General features: G+C 42.5%; 1 protein-coding gene across 1 annotated transcript in view; it reads left to right on the forward strand.

The window, feature by feature from the left end:
- LOC124790817 (ribosomal protein S6 kinase beta-1) overlaps nucleotides 1-26888 on the forward strand; it is a 170592-nt gene that overhangs the window by 59034 nt on the left and 84670 nt on the right. Inside the window, exon 4 of the mRNA XM_047257812.1 lies at nucleotides 720-853. Within this exon, the coding sequence (XP_047113768.1) occupies nucleotides 720-853 (134 nt within the window). The remainder of the gene's footprint in view (nucleotides 1-719; nucleotides 854-26888) is intronic.

Below are 26888 nucleotides of genomic sequence, written 5' to 3' on the forward strand. Positions count from 1 at the left end.
GTCTTCAATTTTGAGAGTTCTTTTGAACAGTACTAACTTTTCCCCATGTTCCAACTGAAAATTCTGAAGTTGAGTTAGTTTCCTCAGTTTTCCAGCAGTTTCCAGGCTATTTGAGTTTCACCTATTCTTTTTTTCCTTATTGGTTTTCCCAAAATGCATTTAACTGGAAAAAGATCAATGGCACCAATTCCAAGAAAAAGTGCCAATACCATAGATCTGAAGCACGCTGTACATAATAATTCTGAATTAATCCAGTGTGTCAGATCAGTTGGAAGTGAGAGTTGACACGAAATTATAAACGGAGATAAAGAGTTTAAAACAGCACAAGCTGTTAGATGAGAGGGAGAGGAGAGGCAGAATTGATAGTACTAAGCTTAGACTGCATGTTTGATCGTGACAATTTACTATGGGCTCTAAGTCCACACACTGCTAGACACAGAAAACTCTTCACTCCCTCATATAAAATATGTTCCATGTTTTTTAGTGAAGTGCTTATCCACTCCACCTTGTGTGAAGTGGCTTCACTTTCTTGCACATTTCACTGTAATGTAGAACATACACAGTTTGTCACCATGAATCTGTTATTGCTTTTTAGCTGAAACTATTGAATAATGAAGTGTTGTACTTATTCTGAGTTTGAGTGGTGGCACTTTCTTCCCTGTCAGACAGGAATGTTATCACAAGGTGAAGTAAATTATTCTTTTTGTGTGCTTGTATAGCATCCATTCATTGTGGAGCTGATGTATGCATTCCAAACTGGAGGCAAACTGTATCTCATACTGGAATACCTTAGTGGTGGGGAACTCTTCATGCACTTGGAGCGTGAGGGTATATTTCTAGAAGATACTGCCTGGTATGTACTAGCATGTATTTTGCTACACTTTTATTATAATTTGGAAATATATTTTCGTTTATGTTTATAGTTATATTGCGATACTATTACTTTGTGTTTTTTCTCATATTTTCAATTACACCCTAAGAATAATGTTATTGCATTATTGTTATCCATTAAAAGTGATGAAAATTGCATATAAGAGCAAATAAAATATGCGAGAATTGTACAGAAGAGAACATCAATATTGTAGTTAATATCCATTGGATGGACAAAGTGAAATATTAATGCTAAAGGAAATATGTGTATGCCCTGGCAAACATGTTAACTCCCATTATTTCCAGTGCATATACTGTTGCAGTGGTACATGTTCTCAGTTTCATTAACTGTAAATCTGTTTTTATAACCATTTTAGAATGGTGCAAGGAAATAATTTCCATTGTTCTAGGTGATTTGTGCCTGTATAAAATGTTTGTCTTAAAACTGCTTATATGAATGTTCTTCACCTCAAATGGTAACACAGAAAACAAGTATTTAGGCACTTCTTATCAGCTTGAAAATTGAGCTAGTTAACTTCAGAAATGGAAAAATATGGAGGGAGAACACATTGGTAATGGAAAATTACATAAGAGGTGCTCATCAGCCACCAGTGACAGAAGTTAGTTGTTGTTAATCACAGTGTAGCTGGCAATTAAAATTCTGAGAGCATACATTCTGATAGGAGTTGGCCAGTATATTGCTTCTTCTTGTGTGTATCCCACAAAAATTTGAGTCTTATAGCTCACACTAAGGCCTATGAACAATTGCTGATTAGTCTTCCAGGTTGTATGGGTATGGTTTCTGATGTTTCGTGCAGAAGGTCACTGGACATTTTCAGAGATGCTCTGGGTGACACTGAGTTTTGCCAACAGATGAGTTGGATGTGCCAGGCTGACATAAATACTGTGTAAAATGGGCATCTTCAAGTTTACATATGATCAGCATATATATAATCCTTGTAAGAAGATAAGACTCGGCTTTTGTCGCCTGTCAAGGATTAAAAACTTGTATATTGATTTTGCAGATCCTCTATCCTTAAATGTTTCATGGCTTCTTATTTTCTGTTAAGGTCATCTCCATGCTTGCATATTTTGGTGGCATTTGATATAGCCTTGATAATATATTGCCATTGTAGATAAAAGCTTGGTTTCGGAAAACTTCACATCAGGATTTCCTGACTGAAGCACATGATTTGTTCCAGCTGAGTTTTTTTCTGTAGTCAGCAAAGACTTTGATGTTCTGTCTGTCTTGTATTCGTGATTCTTGTGGTAGTTCAGATGTAAACCTTTCCATTAGTACACAGAAGCCTGTTTATCCCATATGCCAACAGAAAAGGATGTTCATCCTATACAGATTGGAGTGCTTCACACTACCAATGCAGAGCTCGGCAAGAATCAACACAGAGTTTGGCAGAAAGTAACACTGGATTTGCTCAGGAAACTAGATCCAGTCTCACAAGGAACCCCTTCAGTGTGAGGTTGCAAAAGGCCGTATATATTTATAGCATTTGACACCCGACATATTGTCTGTCATGCAACCACAATATTGGCTGCTAATGGTAACAGGGGACGGGAGGAGCGTGTCATCAGATATACTGGCAATCATAAGGGATTCTTTGTGATGAGTTCCACATCTCAAAAACCTAAATGGGTTGAGATGAAAGAATTGATGCCTCTTCGAGCTGCATCCGGATACCTCATGGTGTCACTCAAGGAAGATGGTGACAATTTAATGACAGTTAATACATTTGTTATTCAAAAGGGTGTAGATTCCATTGCCAGTCCTGTGATGAAGTCCTGCTCTTGGTTGTGTAACGGACCTTGCTTTTGAAGACGGATAGTGCTTTTCAAGCATAGAAACTTCATGATGTAACACTTCTCCATAGCTACCCTCTTAAAGTAAAGGCGCACCGCACTCTGAACTCCCCCTGTGGTGTCATATACACTAGGCTGCTTGATGGTCTGACTGAGACTGAAATAACAGCCTATCTCACTGACCAGGGAGTGACTGCAGTTCGTTCTCCACATCATGAAAAGGGTTGATAAAGAATTAGTCCCAAAAGCACTCTACTCCTCATATTTGACCATGTGGTACTTCCATCAAAAATTAAGGCTGGCTACAAAGCTGTTAATGTCAGACCATATATCCCAATTCCCACATGTTGTTATAAATGTCAGGGCTACAACCACACCCTGAATCTTGTGAAAAAGCAGCTAAATAAGTCACCTGCAGCAGGGATTCTCATGAGGGTGTGTTCAAGTCCTTCCCCTCACTCTATCAACTACAAGGATGATCGTGCTGCTTCATCCAGTGACTGTCTAATCTACCTCAGTGAGAGAGCCATTCAGGAGATCTGGGTGAAAGAAAAGGTTCCTACTCACATTGCTTGGATAATGTTTGCTAGCTGTAAACCTTATACACCACCCTCTGACAATTACAGTACAGCTCTCACTACACCCTGACCTATGAAGGACATGATTATGTAGACTTGCGACTTCCAATTTAGCGCCACAGTTGTGAAATTGTCGAGCTCCAAGGTCACCTCCTCATCTTCACCTGCTACAGTTGCACACTACACCAATAAACTTTTGTCTGCATCAGTACAGTTGCATGCCTCGCAAACAGAAGCATGGAAAGCCAAAAAAAGAGTACACCCACAATGACTTTCTGCACACTTCTGGCCAGCCATTGTCTCAGTCTGCACTTGACAAACGTCAAGGTTCCGAGCAGTCAACGGAAGTCACCATCTCCACCTCGATGTTAGTCTTCAACAATGTCACTACATGATACCTTCACCCGACCAACCTTCATTTCACCAGGACACACCTCCTACAACCACTCTGTTCCCCAACTGAAAGCGAATACAGACACCTCTGCCAAACTAATGGACCTGAACCATCCAACCTCAGAACCTGGTTGTTGTGTATGTTCGAATTCTGGCACTCGCCAGCCACCACTGTAACTACCGCCACATTTGATACATCTCTTGTGTATCTTCAAATATGGTTATTCTCCAATAGAACATTCACAGCATGAAATCAAATAGGGTTAAATTACAGCTTCGCTTTCGATCATACTGTCCAGTTCTTTTCTACCTCCAGGAACAAAATTACGCTCTTACAATCACTTCCACTTCCCACACTTAATTTCAATCCATTTTTGACATGCTTATGAGGCAGGGAACTGTGGTTCATGAGGTAGTTGTGTCGTTCATTCAAGCTGATGTCTGTAGTCACACCATTTCCTTGCACATCCAGCTTCAAGTTGTTGCTATCCGTCTTTCCCTTCCTGGTTTCATCTTCTCTGTTCACAACATCTACTCGCTCTCGTCTTCAGCTGTCAGCAGGGCAGGCATTTTGCAACTTATTGCTCAGCTTTTCCTACCTTTTTGCTGCTCAGCGACTTCAGTGCCCACCATCGCCTTTGGGGCTCTAGACGCCCCTGTCAGAGAGGCTCTCTCCTAGTAAGTATCTACAACCTGCTCAATCTAATCTGACAAACTGTGTGTTGGCTTCTGTCTCGGGTTCTTCGGCCAACATTTGTCTAATGATTTTTCTGCTGTTTCGCCAGCACGAGTGACTGCCATTGTCAAGATTTCATTCTCCAGCAATTTGATTCCATGCACTCCTTTTCCCACTTGGACCTTGTGATCTGTACTGCTCGGCTTGCTCATCGTAACGAGTGGTCCATTCTCTCCGGCACACTCTCAAGTGACCACTATTTCTGTGTCATTCATTTGCTAATACTTATCCCATCTGTGCGTCCAGCCAACTGGCACCTTTCTGAAGATGACTGGCAGCTCTACTCCTAACTGGCCACTTTCAATGAACACCATCTCCCCTGCATTGATGACCAGGTAGAAACATTACAAATGCTATCCTTACTGCCACGGAATGTTCCATACCTCACACCTCTTCCTCACCGCGACGTGCCCCCACCTCCTGGTGGACTGAGGCATGCCATGACGTAATCTGTGTGTGAAGACAAGCTCTCCGCATTTTTAAATGCCATCTATGATGATGAACCGTATCTGCTATAAATAACTATGTGTGCAGTGTTGCCACATTTTCAGGGATAGCAAAAAGGATAGTTAGCTTCCTTTTCAAAGCTCTTTCAACAGTTGTACTCCCTCTTCTGTTGTTTGCGGTAATCTCTGTTGGCTTTCAGGAAACGGTTTATTCCCCAGTTCCTGGTCTGCTGTGGTAGACCCTCTTGATATCTCCAACATCTTGGGCAGATATTTTGCAGACATTTAGAGTTCCACCCACTACCATCATTCCTTCTTCCCTCTGAAACAGGTGCCGGAGACAAGTATGATATCCTTCTCCTCTGAATTATGACTGTTACAATACTGTTTTAACTATGAGGCAGCTGTCATCTACTCCAGGACAGGACAGTGTTAACATTCTGAAGTTGCAACACCTATGTCCTGAGGGTCTACACTTTCTCTTCCATACATATAGCTGCATTTGGACAGATGGCACATTCCCCATTTGCTGGTATGAGGCTATTGTGACTCATATACCTGAGCCTGGTAAGGACAAACACATTCCTTCCACCTACCGTCCAATTTCCTTCACCTATAGTGTCCACAAGATGATGGAACATGTGATTAATGGTCGGCTGGTGTGGTGGTTCGAATATCTGAATCTCCTCACTAACTCTCAATGTGGATTCCATAGGCGACCCTCTGCAAGTGATCATCTCGTAACCTTGTCAACCCATATTATGAACAATTTTTTGCAGAAGTGCCGAACTGTGGCTATGTTTTTTGATTTGGAGAAGGAATATGACACCTGCTGGAGGATGGGTATCCTCCACATTATGGACGAGTGGGGATTCCGGTTTTGCCTATCCCTTTTTATCTAGCAATTTTTAAAAGGCCCTGTTTTCAAGGTATGCGTGGGCTCGGCTCTGTCGGACACGCATTCAAGAGCACGGAGTGCCTCAGGGTTCTGTGCTCAGCATTGTCTTGTTTCCCAAAACCATTAACCTTATTATGGATTATCTCTCGGCAGATATCTCAGGCTCTTCTTTCATTAATGACTTTGCAATCTATTGCTCCTCTCAGCAAACCTGTCTACCTGAGCAACACCTTCAGAGATGTCTTGATCGTCTGTACTTGTGGAGTGTCAACAATTGCTTCTGCTTTTACACTGACAAGACTGTCTGTCTGAACTTCTGGCAGTGCCAGGACTTTCTTCCCCTGTCCCTATGTCTTGGCCAATTCCTTCTTCTGTTCATTGACGCATCAAAATTCTTGGGACTCATGTTTGATAGGAAACTCTGTTGGTCTTCCCACATCTCTTCCATGACAGCTCGTTGTACTCGCTCCCTCAGTGTATTGTGTGTTTCATGCAGTACCTTGTGGGGAACAGATCGAACCATCCTCTGCCGTTTATACCGGTCCCTTCTCCATTTGAAACTGGATTATGGCTGTATTGTATATTCATACCCACATCCGCCTATCTTACGTTGTCTTAACACCATCCACCATTGCGAGATACGTTTAGCCACTGGTCCCTTCTGTACCAGTCCCGTTGAGAGTCTTTGTGCTGTGGCTGCTGACTTATGGTTGTCCTTACGTGACCTGTCTTCTATGCCTGTTCACCCATCCTATGCTCCCTCTTTTGATGATTCTCTTGACAGGCAGTATGGGCTGCGCACACCTTCTCTGTTGCCTCTGAGAGTTCACTTTCATTTGCTGCTTGGGCAGCTTTGCTTTATGCTCCCTGCCACATTCCCCATGGGTGCATTCTCTTCACCACACTGGCTTCGTACCTCCACACTGGCTTCGTGCTGAGGTACATGTTCATTCAGACTCCATTCACTTCCTAAGGGCACAACTACTGACCTGATGTATCGCAGTTAGTTTCTTGCACTTTTCACATGGCTTGGGGCAGTTGTCTTCTCCTACACCGACAGTTCCAAGACCAACCAAGGTGTCAGGTGCGCCCTTGTATGAGGACCTTGTTTTTTCAACCTCCGGTAGGCTATACACAAGACAAGTTCATAAAAAACGATTATTTTATTACCAAAAGTTTTGTACACTTATGGTTACTTTTTAACATAATCACCAAAAAGGTTGAGACATTTGGCACTGGACTTGCATTTGGGAGGACCATGGTTTAATCCTGTGTCCAGCCTTCCTGATGGAGGTTTTCCGTGATTTCCCTAAATCGCATCAGGCAAATGCCAGGATGGTTCCTTTGAAAGGGTGCAGCCAAATTCTTTTCCCGTCCTTCCCTACTCCGATGAGACCGATGACCTCACTGTCTGGTCTCCTCCCCCAAAACAACCCAACCCCAAAAAATGTTGCTGCCAATGATATCAAACGAGCATTGACATTGTTTTAAAGATCTTTGTTGGTTTGAAAGTGCTTCCCTCCTAGCCATGTCTTCAGTTCAGGGAAAGGTGAGTCACTGGGTGCTGGGTCAGGACTGTATGGCGGTCGATTGAAAATGTCCCATTGAAATTGTTCAAGAAGCTGTTGGGTTGTGCCAGCACAGTTCCTGAAGTCAGCATTCCTCTTAGTTTGTTTTGAATGGCTCTCCACAAATGTCGTAAAGTTTCACACTAAGCAGCTGCATTGATAGTGGTTCCAGGCTGCATAAACTCTACAAGCAACACACCTTTTTGGTCCCAAAAGACGGTCATCTTAACCTTTCTGTTGTTGAATGTTTGTTTGAATTTCTTTGGTTTGTTTGGTGAATTTGGATGCATCCATTGTTGTGATTGTAGTTTTGTTTCTGGTGTGTCATATTGGATCCAAGTTTCGTCTCCATTAACAATTGATTTCCAAAAGTTCTCTCCATCATCATGATAATGGTCAAGGAAATTCAAAGCTGACACCACTCGGTGACTTTTATGGGCGTTCTCCGACATTTTGGAACCCAACAACCAGAAAGTTTTTTGTAGCCTAAATGTTCAGTAACGATAGAGTGTACGACAGATATTGAAACTTCTAGAATTTCCATATACAAAGCAGTTATGGTGGACCTATGATTTCCTCTAACCATGCTGTCAACTCGTTCTACAAATTCGGCTGTAACAACAGACTTGTGTCCTTGGCCCACTTAATGCACATAATTTCGGCCATCTTAACTTTCAGCACCATTCACGTCCACCACAATCAGTCATGAAGTTATCACTGTACACTCAGCTCATTCTCCAATGAATTAAACATATAACATGTCAGCCTCAGTTGCAAATAGAAACCAATCTTTACATAGGCTACAGCCAAAATAATTTGACCTGCTTCAGAAGCTATTGACACTAAATTATTGCATGCCAAAGTTTGGCCATGTCAAGTATAAAACTATAGCACCGTAGTACCTAGTCATAAATATACATTACTTAGCTGAAGGAAAACAGCAGGCCCCACAGCGCGGACGAGATCGGTAGGCTGCGAGAGCTGCGCTGGAACTAATCTCAGCAAGCAGCTATGTACTCAGCACCGCTGATAGCCATGCGCATGCACGCATGGAAATATAGGTGCTTAACAGTAGCTACCTTTACATTAGGAATTGGATTAATATAAGCATTAAAACTGTTAATGGCGTAATATGTAACCGAACTTACTTCTGAGGAGAACGAGAACCCTTTTAAACGGATTTGGAGCCCGTAAGAAAGACTAGCTATTACTCGGCAAAATTATTTCTCAATTTTGAATAAATTACTATTCAACTAAGGAAAGTAGAGTCTGGTGTCGGGGACTGCAAAGGCAACATAACATCAGGGCTGGTGAAGCAATGGTTGAAAACCTTCGAAAAAGTTCTTATTTCTCAATTGTAGCTGGTCATTAAGCAGGTTTTCTGTATCAAGCAACAGGTGTTTAAAGATATGCAACTCCTCAAGGATGTCAGGCCTAGTGCCTTTAACCTCGCAATTTAATAGCTCTGTGTTATTTGGTGGATGGGGATCATGGGCCAATTGAACAAGATGCTCTGCAAAAGTCGAGCCACACGTGCCATCACCATTTTTCGTGGTTATATTTTCTTTATATGTAGCTGAGAGGGCTCTCCCTGTCTGGCTGATGGAATACCTCAGGTAATCGCTACAGGTGATTTTGTACACCCCAGAATGAGAATTTGTCATTGCTATTCTTTAATGAGTTGACCATTTTTTTATGCTGTTATTTGTAGAATATGCAATTTTAAAGCTGTGGCTCTTTAAGAGTCACCCTATTTTATAAGATGCTTAGGAAGGGAATAAAATGAAGCTAGTGGAGTTATCCTCTGGTGCGATACCCAGTGTAGATGAGGTCGTAATTTGTCTACCTGTTTTCTTGTTAAAGAGCTGTCTCACAATTTCTGGTTTATATCCATTATTATAGGCGATAACTTCTAGGGTTTGTAATTTATTCTCCATTGCATCTGCTGAAAGAGGAATGGCTAGTGCTTGGTGTATGCAAGAATGGAAGGAGGCCTTATTGTGGGCTTGGGGATGTCTACTTCAAGATGATGCGCAAGAGTGTCATTAATTCATCTATTTCAGTGTTCGATAATTTTTCGTGGAAACGCAAGTTAGCATCTAAAATGTCTAAAGTTTGGTTTACTGGCACGTTAGTGTACAGATTTGTGATATCAAAGGAAACGAGTTTAGAAACATCAGAGCAGATTAAAGTTTTCAATCTGCTAGCTAGGTCAACAGAGTTTTTAACAGAGTAATTATCCACAAATACGAAGTTTTCTTTTCTTTTATAATGCAGACATCTGGCTAATTTATGATAAGCGCTGTTGGTGCTATCTATTATCGAACGGATCGGATGATTAATCTTGTGGACCTTAAATTATCTCCTTAAGATTGGCGGTTTTGGACTCACATTAATGAGCCATTTTTTGAGAGATTCCGCTAAAAGTTTTTTAGTGTTGTGAAGTCCTTCGGAAATTAGGAAGATGATAAACACTCTCAAGAATAAAAGCTCACGTGGAATTGATGGCATTTCCAGCAGGATAATAAAAGCTTGTCCCCAAGAAATAAGTGGGATTCTTAGCCACATATATAATAGCTCTCTGAAGCAGGGTATGTTCCCAGATAGACTGAAGTATGCCATTGTTAAACCACTGCAAAAGAAAAGGGATATGTCCGATGTTAACAACTACCACCCAATCTCTCTTCTGACTGCCTTATCCAAAATTTTTGAAAAATTAATGTATTGTAGAGTAGCTTCACATCTTTGTAAAAATAAAGTTTTAACAAAATGTCAGTTTGGTTTCCAAAAGGGTTTTTCAACGGAAAATGCTGTATATACTTTCACTAATGAAATATTAAATGCTCCGAGTAACCGGTAGTCACCCGTTGGGATTTTTTGTGATCTATCAAAGGCTTTTGATTGTGTAAATCATGGAATAGGCCTACTTCTAGATAAGCTCAAGTACTGTGGTATGAATGGGACAGTGCTCCAATGGTTTAAATCATACCTAACTGGAAGAGTGCAGAAAGTTGAAATAAGCAGTTCACATAATATGCAAAAAACTGGCGATTTCTCAAACTGGGGAACAATCAAGAATGGGGTGCCGCAAGGTTCGGTCTTGGGTCCTCTGCTGGTCTTAATATATATTAATGACTTGTCATTCTGTATTCACGAAGATGCAAAGCTGGTACTTTTTGCCGATGATACAAGTATAGCTATTGCACCCAACAGACAAGAATTAACTGGTATTATTGTAAACGATGTTTTTCAGAAAATCATTAAGTGATTCTCTGCAAATGGGCTCTCATTAAACTTTGAGAAAACACAGTATATACAGTTCCACATAGTAAATGGAATGACACCATTGATAAATATAGACTTCGATCAGAAATCTGTAGCTAATGTAGAATATTCAAAATTTCTAGGTGTATGCATTGATGAAGGGTTGAACTGGAAAAAACACACCGAGGATCTGCTGAAACGGAGTTCAGCTACTTATGCTATTAGGGTCATTGCAAATTTTGGCAATATACATCTGAGTAAATTAGCTTACCATGCCTGTTTTCATTTTCTGCTTTCCTATGGCATCATATTCTGGGGTAACTCATCATTGAGTAAAAGAGTGTTCATTGCACAAAAGCGTGTAATCAGAATAATTGTTTGATCTCATGCATGATCATCCTGCAGACATTTATTTAAAGAGCTAGAGATCTTCACTGTAGCCTCACAAAATAAATAAATATAATGGAAGGAAACATTCCACGTGGGAAAAATTATATATAAATACAAAGATGAGGTGACTTACCGAACAAAAACGCTGGCAGGTCGATAGACACACAAACAAACACAAACATACACACAAAATTATACACACAAAATTCAAGCTTTCGCAACAAATTGTTGCCTCATCAGGAAAGAGGGAAGGAGAGGGGAAGACGAAAGGAAGTGGGTTTTAAAGGAGAGGGTAAGGAGTCATTCCAATCCCGGGAGCGGAAAGACTTACCTTAGGGGGAAAAAAGGACAGGTATACACTCGCACACACGCACATATCCATCCACACATACAGACACAAGCAGACATATTTAAAGACAAAGAGTTTGGGCAGAGATGTCAGTCGAGGCAGAAGTGTAGAAGCAAAGAAGTTGTTGAAAGACAGGTGAGGTATGAGTGGCGGCAACTTGAAATTAGCGGAGATTGAGGCCTGGCGGATGACGAGAAGAGAGGATATACTGAAGGGCAAGTTCCCATCTCCGGAGTTCGGATAGGTTGGTGTTGGTGGGAAGTATCCAGATAACCCGGACGGTGTAACACTGTGCCAAGATGTGCTGGCCGTGCACCAAGGCATGTTTAGCCACAGGGTGATCCTCATTACCAACAAACACTGTCTGCCTGTGTCCATTCATGCGAATGGACAGTTTGTTGCTGGTCATTCCCACATAGAATGCGTCACAGTGTAGACAGGTCAGTTGGTAAATCACGTGGGTGCTTTCACACGTGGCTCTGCCTTTGATCGTGTACACCTTCCGGGTTACAGGACTGGAGTAGGTAGTGGTGGGAGGGTGCATGGGACAGGTTTTGCATCGGGGGCGGTTACAAGGATAGGAGCCAGAGGGTAGGGAAGGTGGTTTGGGGATTTCATAGGGATGAACTAACAGGTTACGAAGGTTAGGTGGACGGCGGAAAGACACTCTTGGCGGAGTGGGGAGGATTTCATGAAGGATGGATCTCATTTCAGGGCAGGATTTGAGGAAGTCGTATCCCTGCTGGAGAGCCACATTCAGAGTCTGGTCCAGTCCCGGAAAGTATCCTGTCACAAGTGGGGCACTTTTGTGGTTCTTCTGTGGGGGATTCTGGGTTTGAGGGGACGAGGAAGTGGCTCTGGTTATTTGCTTCTGTACCAGGTCGGGAGGGTAGTTGCGGGATGCGAAAGCTGTTTTCAGGTTGTTGGTGTAATGATTCAGGGATTCCGGACTGGAGCAGATTCGTTTGCCACGAAGACCTAGGCTGTAGGGAAGGGACCGTTTGATGTGGAATGGGTGGCAGCTGTCATAATGGAGGTACTGTTGCTTGTTGGTGGGTTTGATGTGGACAGACGTGTGAAGTTGGCCATTGGACAGGTGGAGGTCAACGTCAAGGAAAGTGGCATGGGATTTGGAGTAGGACCAGGTGAAACTGATGGAACCAAAGGAGTTGAGGTTGGAGAGGAAATTCTGGAGTTCTTCTTCACTGTGAGTCCAGATCATGAAGATGTCATCAATAAATCTGTACCAAACTTTGGGTTGGCAGACTTGGGTAACCAAGAAGGCTTCCTCTAAGCGACCCATGAATAGGTTGGCGTACGAGGGGGCCATCCTGGTACCCATGGCTGTTCCCTTTAATTGTTGGTATGTCTGGCCTTCAAAAGTGAAGAAGTTGTGGGTCAGGATGAAGCTGGCTAAGGTGATGAGGAAAGAGGTTTTAGGTAGGGTGGCAGGTGATCGGCGTGAAAGGAAATGCTCCATCGCAGCGAGGCCCTGGACGTGCGGAATATTTGTGTATAAGGACGTGGCATCAATGGTTACAAGGATGGTTTCCGGGGGTAACAGATTGGGTAAGGATTCCAGGCGTTCAAGGAAGTGGTTGGTGTCCTTGATGAAGGATGGGAGACTGCATGTAATGGGTTGAAGGTGTTGATCTACGTAGGCAGAGATACGTTCTGTGGGGGCTTGGTAACCAGCTACAATGGGGCGGCCGGGATGATTGGGTTTGTGGATTTTAGGAAGAAGGTAGAAGGTAGGGGTGCGGGGTGTCGGTGGGGTCAGGAGGTTGATGGAGTCAGGTGAAAGGTTTTGCAGGGGGCCTAAGGTTCTGAGGATTCCTTGAAGCTCCGCCTGGACATCGGGAATGGGGTTACCTTGGCAAACTTTGTATGTGGTGTTGTCTGAAAGCTGACGCAGTCCCTCAGCCACATACTCCCGACGATCAAGTACCACGGTCGTGGAACCCTTGTCTGCCGGAAGAATGATGATGGATCGGTCAGCCTTCAGATCACGGATAGCCTGGGCTTCAGCAGTGGTGATGTTGGGTGTAGGATTAAGGTTTTTTAAGAAGGATTGAGATGCAAGGCTGGAAGTCAGATATTCCTGGAAGGTTTGGAGAGGGTGATTTTGAGGAAGAGGAGGTGGGTCCCGCTGTGACGGAGGACGGAACTGTTCCAGGCAGGGTTCAATTTGGATGGTGTCTTGAGGAGTCGGATCATTAGGAGTAGGATTAGGATCATTTTTCTTCGTGGCAAAGTGATACTTCCAGCAGAGAGTACGAGTGTAGGAAAAAAAAAACAAAGATGAGGTGACTTACCGAACAAAAGCGCTGGCAGGTCGATAGACACACAAACAAACACAAACATACACACAAAATTCAAGCTTTCGCAACAAACTGTTGCCTCATCAGGAAAGAGGGAAGGAGAGGGGAAGACGAAAGGAAGTGGGTTTTAAGGGAGAGGGTAAGGAGTCATTCCAATCCCGGGAGCGGAAAGACTTACCTTAGGGGGAAAAAAGGACAGGTATACACTCGCACACACGCACATATCCATCCACACATACAGACACAAGCAGACATATTTAAAGACCATATATATTCACTTACGGAATTTGTTATTAACAATCCGAACGAATTCAAAAGTAATGGCAGTGTACATGGCTACAACACTAGGAGAAAGGATGATCGTAACTATTCAAGGTTAAATCTAACTTTGGCTCAGAAGGGGGTAAATTATGCTGCCACGAAAGTCTTTGGTCACTTACCTAATAGCATCAAAAGTCTGGCAGATAGGCATATAGCATTTAAAAGGAAATTAAAAGAATTTCTTAATGGCAACTCCTTCTACTCATTAGATGAATTTTTGGATATAATAAGTGGGTCATTTCCCTAACTTCCCCCCCCCCCCTCCCCCCCCCCCCCAAAAAAAATTTTAAATATTAAGTGACATGTAATATTTTGTGTAATGTAATATCTTGTATAGACACCTTTTATTAACCTGACACGTTCCACATCATTACGAAGTGTCGTATTCATGATCTATGGAACAAGTACTAATCTAATCTACCCACTCTTTTTGCAAAGTGGTGGTGGGGTCTTTTTCGATAGATACGCTATATTTTTCTTCAAAAAACTTTTCTGTCTTCTACGTACTCATCTTTACTAAAAATAATCAAGGAGTTGCTGTGCCGGCTTTAGTGACCAGGGCGTCAATATTTTTCAATTTACGATTAATGCTTTTTTATGGTATTAAGTATGTTAGCATCCGTTTGCATGGTGGTCAATTCTTTTTCTAAAATTTTGCTAGACTCATGAGCTATTCGCGTTTGAATATTTTTGGCTGTTTTAGAGCAGTTGAGGCCTATTTTAAGATCCACTATTAGATTTTCTAATACGCCAGCTTCACTAACTGTGGGTTCTATGTTGTATTGGAATCCTTTGGACAACAGCTTATTTTCAGAAGATGTGAACTATTTTATTAACTGTTCTCTCATAAAAATTGAGTTCCCTTATTGAATTAGTATAATTGCTCTGTGTGTTACAGCAGTCAGCCTTATTTGATATATTTGCAAGTTTTCTAGCATGCCTTTCCGCAATTTCGTCTTTACGATTCTCGAGCCATTCATTGGCCTGTGCCCAAAAGGAGTCTATTTTGTCAGATGTTTTACTGGATGACACACATTCTGTTGATCTCACTTTACTTTTTATTCACCACAGTGTCATGGCAAAGCAAGTTTGATCTCAATGATGTTTTGAGAAATTTTCCGTACGGACATTCTTATCTTCGGATGCTCCTCATTTAAAGTCGCTTCATTGGGTTTTTGCCTCAGGTTTTTATTTAGTGATTGGTTTTCTTACATTATGATATGGGGCTTATGACCTTAGTAGTTTTGCACTCTAAAACACCGACCAACAAAATAATTTGCTTTTGCTTGATTCCTAGTCTGAGTATAAAAATTATACTTCTTTAGAGCAAACTGTGCCTTCTGAAAAGTGTGTGACATTGCAGTTCATACCACTTGGAACCACTGGATAAATTCATCCTCTGAATGTTTGTTTTTTCCTTGTCTATAAAATGTATTATCAAACTATCTGCTGCTATGCCGTAAAGGATAACTAGTTTCATGATGAGCTCCATGGAGACTGTTTTGCATTCAGTTGCATGCCCTCACATTCGATCATTTCTCATCACTCCATTACGCCAGTATGATACTGTATGCATTGTCTAAGAGTGGATACCTAGCTGAACGCCCTGCATGATTTGTAACTCCAAAGGAGTTTGCCTTCAGTCTTGTTGATGTGAACCTTTGTGATTACTGTCGTGTGCTATTTTTCATCTGTTGTTCATGGTGCAAGTTAATGGTTTATTTTCAACATTTCTGCCCTCAGGGGCTCAGCATTCGTTTGTTGAGTACGGGCTTGGCGATCCCAGAGTTTCTGAGCAGGGGATTGGTAAGTGTCACCAGTCCTCTGCCACCGTAAGCTCTGAACATGCTTCAGCGACCACCATGCGGCGCGGCTGTGGACTTTTGTGTGTCACAGAGAATGGGATCTCGGCTTGACCGCCCGGATGACAAGGATGAAATAAACCTCTATTAAAAAAAACAATCAATCTCAAGGTGTGATGTGTGCTGATGAGATGCATGGCTGTTGCGGAGGAACAGTCGTTAGCGGGCAACCTCTGGGAAGCCTGCTGCACCTTAATTGTATAAGGCTTACTCAGGCACGTGGGGCACAGTATGAGTGGACCTTTATTTTCCTTGCTGCTCGTGGGACCAAGATGGAATCCTTAAAATCTTCTTCTCCTCCTGGCAGGAAGGGTGTACTGCCTGGGAGTACTCACACCATCATCCAAAAGAAAGAGGGAGACTAGTCGTCCTGATAATCAACTTGTTGTTCATAACAGGGCTCAAGGAGTCATGAATTACAGTGTCTTTGTAGTGATCAAGAGGAAGGAGGGAATGTTTGAAAAAAGTGTCCCCCCTTCTATATCCAGGTTTAGAAGGGCTTGGTGGTACTGTAGTGTCTATTAAGCGATTACAAAACTGTTCCTTGCTGGTCGAGACTAAGCGGGCTAAGCTGGTGTAACTACTTAAGAAGCCACAGAAATTGGGTGAGTACGACATCATTGTTGAGTTACATAACTCCCTTATCTCCAGCAAAGGTAACCTGCTGTGATATTATGGACATAGACATTGCTGAACTAAAAAAGAATGGGCACCACAGGTGATAATAGATGTGGAACAAAGGACACGTAAGACTGGCACCTTTATTGTGACATTCAATCCTGCGACTCTACCTGAACACATCATGACAGGTTTCCTCTGACTTAGGGTTAGGCCCTATGTACCTAACCCTATGCCCTGCTTCAAATACCAGCATTTTGGACATACAACAGTTAATTGCAGAGGCGAAGCAGCTTGTGGGAAGTGTGGAAAGGAAGCCCATGGAGCTTGGAGTGACTGCCCATCTCCATCATTCCGCATTAACTGCTCTGGGAGCCTCCCAGTCTGGAGCTGAGCCTGCCCTGTTTTTGCAGAGGAACACAAAATTCAGGAAATCAAAATGACAAAAAAGTGGATCCCCTACGCAGGAGCCATGAAGGACTATTGGGCGATGAACCCCCCCCCCCCCCCCCCAGCCCCCACCCCGTCTTTGCCACTTTGTGCTTTGTTGGTGCAGAAACCTGTTACTAAGGTCGACGCTTTGACTCGGACGACGTTCAGTGTACATAGCGATCCAGGCAGCTATGACGTAAGAGACCAGTAATGCTTCCACAGTGCACAGCCCGAAAGCACCCCAAAAACAAAGTGCCCTCAACACCAACTTTCTTCAGAGAAAAGTGACTCTCACCACCAACTTTCCCACCATTCGTGCTGGGAAATGGAGCAGGGAAAGGACCCAACATTTGGGTTGAAAACTCACCTGGGCGCCATCAGACATCATTCTGGCATGTCTGACTGATGATATCATGGACTTTAATGCCTCATCACCAGGCCCAGTCAGCCCCACCACTCTGCCTCACTCTACAAGTGCCTCACCACCCTGGCGCAAAGACAGGGGTAATTAAAGACCACATTGATGAAATGGCTCCTACACTCCAATGGAATATAAATGAGCACAGGACTCGTCTGGAAGAAGTGAGACTCTTGTAGAGGACAGGCCCTTTTGCCTCTGCCTTAAAGAGACTCATTTTAAAGAGAGTGATACACCTGTACTTGGTGGATATCACCTTTATAGAGAAGGCGACCTTACTGGTAACAGGGTAAAAGGTGGGGCTGCAGTGTTCATAAAGGACAGTTTTCGCTCCTCACCTATTCCCCTAACAACAACACAGCAAGCGGTTGCTGTTCGGATAGTGGCCCATGTTGGAATCACAGTGTGCTCTGTGTACTTACCACCCCCATGAGCTTCTTAACAGTGAGGTCCTCATTCATCTTCTTGATGGACTACCTCACCCCTTTCTCCTTTTGGGGGACTTCAATGCACACAGTGCACTGTGGAGTTCTAACACCATGTATCCAAGGGTCAGATACTTGAGGATATGCTACACACATCAGATCTTATACTGCTGAACATGGGTCAAGCCACACATTTTAGTACTGTTACAGGTTCGTGTACACCCATAGACCGCTCCCTCTGCTCACCTGCTCTTGCAGACATTGCTCATTGGGCAGTGGACGATGACCTTCATGGTAGTGACCATTCCCCAATATGGAGCCATCTGCCTGATGAAGCAGATTCCAAAAGAAAGTCACTGAGATGGTTATTCAAAAAGGCTATCTGGATGCTTTGCAGGCAGTTGGCTGTTTTCGAGCAATGTTACGGTGTCTAGGACTGCGTGGATCACATTACAGCTGTGTTTCACTATGCTGCTGATGCATCCATCCCAAACTCTGTGGAAACGCCTGTGAAGCAATCTGTCACCTGGTGGAATGATGAGTCATTTTGCAATCAGGCACAGGAGGCCAGCTATGCACAGATTCAATCGATGCCCTGCAGATGAGAATCTTGCAAACTTTTGAATGGCACATGCAAAGGCTAGGGGAGTAATTCGGGAGAGTTAAGCAGAGGCCGTGGCAAGAGTTCCTGGACTCCATCAATAGGTCCACACCTGCAAGTAAAGTATGAGAAGCCATCAGGAGGCTCTTGAGGCACAATTCGCGACTGCAAAGAGCAGCTGTACGAATACAGGGGTCTCTTGTAACGTTGACAGGGGATATGGCTCAGACAATGGCTGAATCATATAAATCCATTACAGCCAATTCTAGCCAGTATTCCAACTTCCGTCGCTATCGGGAGGCACAGGAAAAGGCAAAAATTGATTTCTGTTCCATCAACATGGAAGAACACAACCAGCCTTTTGGGAGCTGGATTCTTCATTGTCAGCTGCCCGAAACCAGGTCCCTACTCAGTCACTCCCAGTGTATGTTCAGGAGGTATCATTCCATGCTCAATAACCTGACCTTGCTTGAAGCTGCAATTCAACAAGCTTCCCTTCATAAGCAACACCTTACCAGTGTTTTCTTCGATTTGGGAAAGGCCTACGATACTACCTGGAGGCATAATATTTTGTTGCACCTCCACTAGTGACGATTCCGTGGACGTCTACCAACGTTCATATGACCCTTTCTCTTGGATAGATATTTTAGATACAAGGTTGGGAATGTCCTGCCTGACCATTTTAAGCAGGAGAATTGTGCCCCTCAAGGGAGTGTTTAGAGTGTCACGTCTTTCGCCATTCCAATCAACAGTATTACATCCACAGTACGATGTCCAGCTCTGTATTCCTTGTTTGTGGATGACTTCTTCATCTTCTGTGCATCCTCCAGCCTCGCCACGGGTACTCGGCAATTGCAGCTGACGATCAGCCCGTTGGAGGAATGGTCTAGCACCACAGGTTTTAAATTCTCATTAGAGAAAACAGTTTTTATTGATTTTAATCGTTCCTGCTGTCTGTTTGACTTACCCGTTTTAAAACTGGGGGACACCATTCTTACTTTTAAGGAAAAGGTGAAGTATCTGGATCTTATCTTTGATGAGAAGTTAACATAATTGCCACACCTTAAAGAACTAAAACTCAGATGTCTAAAAGCCTTAAACATCCTGAAATGTGTCAGTCATAGTTCTTGGGGAGCTGACAGGGCATGTCTGCTCCAACTTAATAAGGCCATTGTGCGACCCCGGCTTGAATAAGGATGCCAGATTTATAGGTCAGCAAGGCCTTCATACCTTAAAATGCTGGTGATCCTCTGCTGTTTATTCGACACCATCTTCTCATGGTACACCAAGCATGTAGGACATTGTCCATTCCTACATCACCAGCATCCAGTTACGTTGTTCAGCCGCCATTGGAACGGCTGTTCGATCAGTGGCCACAAGCAACATGGCCATTTGGGATGCATGCAAAGGAGAGTTTATTATGCAGAACTGTTTGCTGTCCTGAGAGTAGAGGAGCAGATGAGACGGCGTTGTGACAAAAAAAATTATCATCTGCTCTGATTCTCAAAGTGCCCTTCTCGCTGTTGGACAGATATATCCAGAAGATTGGATGGTGCAAGAGGTACAGGTCACTCTCCTTCTCTTGCAAAGGCGAAACAAGGAAATCATTTTTTGCTGGATTCTAGGGCACCTAATCATCCAGGGAAATGAATTCGCTGATGACGTTGCCAAGGAGGCTTGCTCCCTTCCTCCTCCTGCTCGCTGTTCAGTCCCTCTGCGAGCTGTCACTTCATTTCTGACCAGGTAGACCATATGTTGGTGGGAGTCTCAGTGGCTGGAAGTGAGGAATTATATACTGCCTTCCATTAAGACTTCAGTGTGACCATGTATTACCTCCTTCCGCTTGCGACGGTGTGAAGGAGTAGCCCTTACTTGGTTCAGAGTGAGACATTGTCCATTGAGACACGACTTCCTCTTATGTCGTTAGGAGCCCCTAGTATGTCAGTATGACAAATTTTAACAGAATGTGTTTTATATGGCAATCTGAGGGTCTCCCATAGAATTTTCCCTCTGTTTTCACTTATAACGAGGCAAATGTTGTTCGTGTCTTAAGATTTTCTGTGGTGTCCAGAATTTTTCTCAAAATACTGGGTATGAGACCTTAATGTGTCACATGGCTGCAAGGGAGGGGAAGAAAACCAATGTGCACTCCGTGTGCATACCGGGGGGAGTCATTCCAGATGAGTAAAGGGTCCTTCCGGATGCCATGAAGGGCACAGGGTGCACCCATCTGCAGGTGGTCGCTCATGTCGGCACCAATCATGATCATCGCTATGGATCGGAGGAAATCCTCTCTAGCTTCTGGCTGCTATCTGATTTGGTGAAGACTGCCAGTCTCACTAGCCAGATGAAAGCAGAGCTCATCATTTGCAGCATTGTTGACAGGACTGACTGCGGACCTTTGGTACAGAGCCGAGTGGAGGGTCTGAATCAGAGGCTGAGATGGTTCTGTGACCTTGTGGGCTGCAGATTCCTCGACTTACGCCAAAGGGTGGTGGGGTTTCGGGTTCCGCTGGGTAGGTCAAGAGTCCACTACACACAGCAGGCGGCTACATGGGTAGCAGAGGTTGTGTGACGTGAACTGGGCGGTTTTTTAGGTTAGAAGGCCACGGGCAAGTACAGAAAGGGCAACAGCCTCAAAGTGTTGCGGGCAAAGTCAGGACATGCGGGGACCAAGCAGCAATCGGTATTGTAATTGTAAACTGTCGAAGCTGTGTTGGTAAAGTACCAGAACTTAAAGCACTGATAGAAAGCACCGAAGCTGAAATCGTTATAGGTACGGAAAGCTGGCTAAAGCCAGAGAAAAATTCTGCTGAAATTTTTACAAAGGCACAGATGTTGTTTAGAAAGGATAGATTGCATGCAACCGGTGGTGGCCTGTTTGTCACTGTTAGTAGTAGTTTATCTTGTACTGACATAGAAGTGGATAGTTACTGTGAATTATTATGGGTGGAGGTTATACACAACAGCCAAGCTAGGTTAATAATTGGCTCCTTTTACCGACCTCCCGACTCGGCAGCATTAGTGGCAGAACAACTGAGAGAAAATCTGGAATACATTTCACATAAATTTCCTCAGCATGTTATAGTCTTAGGTGGAGATTTCAATTTACCAGATATAGGCTGGGACACTCAGATGTTTAGGACGGGTGGTAGAGACAGAGCATCAAGTGACATTATACCTTGAGCAATTAAACAGAGAACCAACTCGTGGAGATAACATCTTGGACCTACTGATAACAAACAGACCCGAACTTTTCGACTCTATAAGTGCAGAACAGGGAATCAGTGATCATAAGGCGGTTGCAGCATCCCTGAATATGGAAGTAAATGGGAATATATAAAAAGGGAGGAAGGTTTACCTGTTTAGCAAGAGTAATAGGAGGCAGATTTCAGACTACCTAACAGATCAAAATGAAAATTTCTGTTCCAACATTGACAGTGTTCAGTGTTTATGGAAAAAGTTCAAGGCAATCGTAAAATGCGTTTTAGACAGGTACGTGCCGAGTAAAACTGTGAGGGATGGGAAAAACCCACCGTGGTTCAACAACAAAATTAGGAAACTACTGTGAAAGCAAAGAGAGCATCACTGCAGGTTTAAACGCAGCCAAAACCTCCAAGACAAACAGAAGCTAAACGATGTCAAAGTCAGCGTAAAGAGAGCTATGCGTGCAGCATTCAGTGAATTCGAAAGTAAAATTCTATGTACCGACTTGACAGAAAATCCTAAGAAGTTCTGGTCTTATGTTAAATCAGTAAGTGGCTCGAAACAGCATATCCAGACACTCTGGGATGATAATGGCATTGAAACAGAGGATGACACGAGTAAAGCTGAAACACTAAACACCTTTTTCCAAAGCTGTTTCGCAGAGGAAGACCACACTGCAGTTCCTTCTCTAAATCCTCGCACAAATGAAAAAATGGCTGTCATCGAAGTAAGTGTCCAAGGAATAGAAAATCAACTGAAATCACTCAACAGAGAAAAGTCCACTGTACCTGACGGGATACCAATTCGATTCTACACAGAGTACGCGAAAGAACTTGCCCCCGTTCTAACAGCCGTGTACCGCAAGTCTCTAGAGGAACGGAAGGTTCCAAATGATTGGAAAAGAGCGCAGGTAGTCCCAGTCTTTAAGAAGGGTCGTCGAGCAGATGTGCAAAACTGTAGGCCTATATCTCTGACATTGATCTGTTGTAGAATTTTAGAACATGTTTTTTGCTCGCGTATCATGTCATTTCTGGAACCCAGAATCTAGTCTGTAGGAATCAACATGGATTCCGGAAACAGTGATCGTGTGAGGCCCAACTCGCTTTATTTGTTCGTGAGACCCAGAAAATATTAAATACAGGCTCCCAGGTAGATGCCACTTTCCTTGACTTCCGGAAGGCGTTGGATACAGTTCCGCACTGTCACCTGATAAACAAAGTAAGAGCCTATGGAATATCAAGTTCCGCACTGTCACCTGATAAACAAAGTAAGAGCCTACGGAATATCAGACCAGCTGTGTGGCTGGATTGAAGAGTTTTTAGCAAACAGAACACAGCATGTTGTTCTCAATGGAGAGACGTCTACAGAGACCAAGCAGATAGTGTCGGAAGTTCCATGGAGCTTTTTGCAGATGATGCTGTAGTATACGGAGAAGTTGCAGCATTAGAAAATTGCAGCAAAATGCAGGAAGATCTGCAGCGGATAGGCACTTGGTGCAGGGAGTGGCAACTGACACTTAACATAGACAAATGTAATGTGTTGCAAATATATAGAAATAAGGATCCTTTATTGTATGATTATATGATAGCGGAACAAACACTGGTAGCAGTTACTTTTCTAAAATACCTGGGAGTATGCGTACGGAACGATTTGAAGTGGAATGATCATAAAAATTAATTGTTGGTAAGGCGGGTGCCAGGTTGAGATTTATTGGGAGAGTCCTTAGCAAATGTAGTCCGTCAACAAAGGAGGTGGCTTACAAAACACTCATTCGACCTATACTTGAGTATTGCTCATCAGTGTGGGATCCATACCAGGTCGGGTTGACAGAGGAGATAGAGAAGATCCAAAGAAGAGTGGCGCGTTTCGTCACAGGATTATTTGGTAAGCATGATAGCATTACAGAGATGTTTAGCAAACTCAAGTGGCAGACTCGGCAAGAGAGGCGATCTGCATCGCAGTGTAGCTTGCTGTCCAGGTTTCAAGAGGGTGCGTTTCTGGATGAGGTATCGAATATATTGCTTCCCCCTACTTATACCTCCCGAGGAGATCACGAATGTAAAATTAGAGAGATTTGAGCACGCATGGAGGCTTTTCGGCAGTCGTTCTTCCCGTGAACCATACGCGACTGGAACAGAAAAGGGAGGCAATGACAGTGGCACGTAACGTGCCCTCTGCTACACACCGTTGGGTGGCTTGCAGAATATAAATGTAGGTATAGTGGCTGGGTCACGTATTATTTCTAAGTCATCATCTACGTTGGTTATTTGTCCCTTTTTTAACCACATCTTTACAGGTATTTTGTCCACGATTTTATTTAGTTATCGTGCTGTGTCTCGCTGGGATTTTATTACGGGCTTTTCTGAAGCTCACCTTCTTAGGGTTGCTTTGTGATTCCTATGATGGGATCAAATGTAGTTCTCCAGTTTACTGTTGTCTTTCCATAGATTTTCACAATCTTCTTCGGTATATCATTGTTGCCAGGGTGCTGATGACCTAGCTGTTTAGTGCCTTTTGCTATAAATAATAATAATAATAATAATAATAATAATAATGGCTATTTATAGCTGAAATCTAGATTTCCAAGCATAATAAAAACTAACAGGGTTGCGAGTGGACTGCTGTGTGCCTCTCCTTCCATACAATTTATGGTTGCTGTGCACAGCAGTTCCTGATGGAATCCAAACTGATTGCATGCAAGTCAAAGATTAATTCTGACAGGCAATGAAAAAAATTATATATATATAAATTTTTTTTTCTGTTGTGTAGGCCTTCATCCATCTGGAAAAATTCTAACAGTCAGCTGTAAAAAAAGTGTATAAGGAACATCGTCAATGGTACCGATTTGTTTCTGTAACTCAGCGCTGCATTTTATCAGATTTGTTGTTACTGTTTGTCAGGGACTGAAAAGTTTCTTGGACCACACAGACAACCTGGAAGACATGCCAACAATTGTTGGTAGCCCTCAGTGTAAGATAAAAAATTGTCAAATTTTTATGAGGTATATGTAAGAAGAAGCAATACACTGCTTGATTCCTTTAGGAATGTATGCTATCAGAATTTCAATAGTAAACTACACTGTGATTAACACCACATCTCTGCTAACAAATGGCATCCAGGTGATCCGGCATGCAAATTTTTTTGGCTGTATCAACAAGACTTTCAACTACAATACACTTTTGTTGTGGGTGATTGTTGGAGTTCTCATGCATATATTTGTCTGTATATGTGACTTTCTGAAAGACTTCGTTCCAGCCTTCCATCAGTCTGCCTTGTAAAGAAAACATCGAAGAAGGATATTGCACTGTCGTTTTCCACTTCCATAATAAACTGGAGTTAAAAATAAATAAATAAATAAATAAATAAAATTGCGCATTATTTTCACATTACCATTTTCCTGTCCTGCCTCCGCCCCCCCCCCCCCCCCCCCCCCCCCCCACACACACACACACACACACACACAAATTATGAATTTAATATTCAGCACTACTCTTTACAAACTAAAGGTGTCACCATTTTTTTTGAGCAAACCATTGATAACTCTTTACCTATTTCATTCTAGCAGTGACATTTCTTGCTCACGTTTATTGTAAAATGTACACAACAGGCAACATTTACGCCCCTAATCTAATTAAAATGACATAATTCGACTTACAAAATTTCTCCTTTCCAGTGGAAAAATACTTTCTATTACTCATATTTACAGCATTTGTAGTTTCATATGTAATGTATGTACAGTATTCTTTAAGTATTTAAATTATAGAACATTAATTTATAATAGTTTACATGTCACTAACATGTCATCTCTTAGTTTATGTTGGTACTCACTCCTCTCACTTTCCAGCCAGTTCAAATTCTTGCCGACTCAAGCACCACTAGAGCCCTGTAGTTTAGAATTAACTTGGTCAGCAGGGTATGTAGCATTCAAGAAAATAAGTTGTAAACACAAAAGTTTCTAGTCTCACCGTGTTAATTACATACAACAAATGGAATGTTAACGAAGCATAAAATATGTAAAGCACTTTTTTGTCTAACATGTCTTAATAGCTTCTTAGAACAGATTGCCTTCAGCAGTATCTGGGATGCTGAAAGGAAATGCAAAATACATGAGAAAAATGCTGATCTCACACAATTATATCCAGCTTCCTTGGTGTTAGCAAGTGCTGACCCGTGAATTACACATGCACGGGTGTACATCCACATACCTTAATAGCTTTTGAGCCACTGATCATTCTCTAATTAAATTGAGAGACGCGCTAGTTACATCTGAATGTGTACTTCGAACTAGGGCTGTTGATAAGATATCAATATTTATCGGCAATATTTTTTCCCCTGATGTATCGATATCAAAATGGCAGTATCGAGTGCCAGTATTTTTATTTTATATTATGTTTTTTTCGCAATTTTTGGTATATGTTTGAATTTGTTCTTTTGAAATTGTAGAACAACATAATATTACTTTCTCTGTGTGAAGCAATATTTCTACTCTCTAAACTTTCAACACGCCCAATCTTTTTCTTTGTCTATGGGAAGCAAGTATATGTGGCACAAAAGTAGTAGTCAGATTGCACTGTTTGGGGTGACAGTGTGAATGCAATAACATCATTTCCGCTGTGAAGAAATAGCACACTAGTTCCATTAAAAAGCAATTTTTAACACAAGTAGTATGCTATTTCTTCACATTGGCCTTCTTCAAAAACACTTTCTGGAAATGAGGAACAAAAATCTAACTGACAAGATTGGTGTTTGCGGTTGGATGGAGATGTGTGAGGGGGAAACTCTGACATAATCAGCGCTTGGCACTACCAACGGAAACTGCAACAATTAGCTACACCACACAGTTTTGGCTGTACAACTGTAAGGTCATTGACTTTGGGGGGTGGGGGGGGGGGGGGGAGGGGAAGGAAGAACAAAGAGAAATCAACATAAAGTGCCCTAGACAAATCTGATATGTGACAAAACCGAGCGATGGACCCATCGGCCACCTGTTAATGTACCACTTTATGCAGTTATCAGTGTTAGCAAAGTGGTTATTGCCAAGCATGACTGTGCATCATTTTCCTTTCAATTCTTGCTGTGAGAGGGATAGGTGGGCTGCTAGTTTGTTGGTGTAAAAATATCTAATAATAAATCAATACTTAAATACTCATCTCTAAAACTGGCAGGATATCTACAACGTGTGGCCGATATTTTTATGGGCCAATATGTCTATAGTTTTTCTGTTGGTATATCAATACTTTTTCTTGATATATTGAGAGTGGATATTGATATTTTTTAAATATCAATTTATCAGATTCCCAAAATTTTTAACAATGCCAACAGCTCTACTTCGAATAGCAACCATTTAGAGATTAAAACAATGGAAACTCCAGCTCG

Source organism: Schistocerca piceifrons, chromosome 1 (genome assembly GCF_021461385.2).
Source record: "Schistocerca piceifrons isolate TAMUIC-IGC-003096 chromosome 1, iqSchPice1.1, whole genome shotgun sequence".
Lineage (NCBI taxonomy): Eukaryota > Metazoa > Arthropoda > Insecta > Orthoptera > Acrididae > Schistocerca > Schistocerca piceifrons.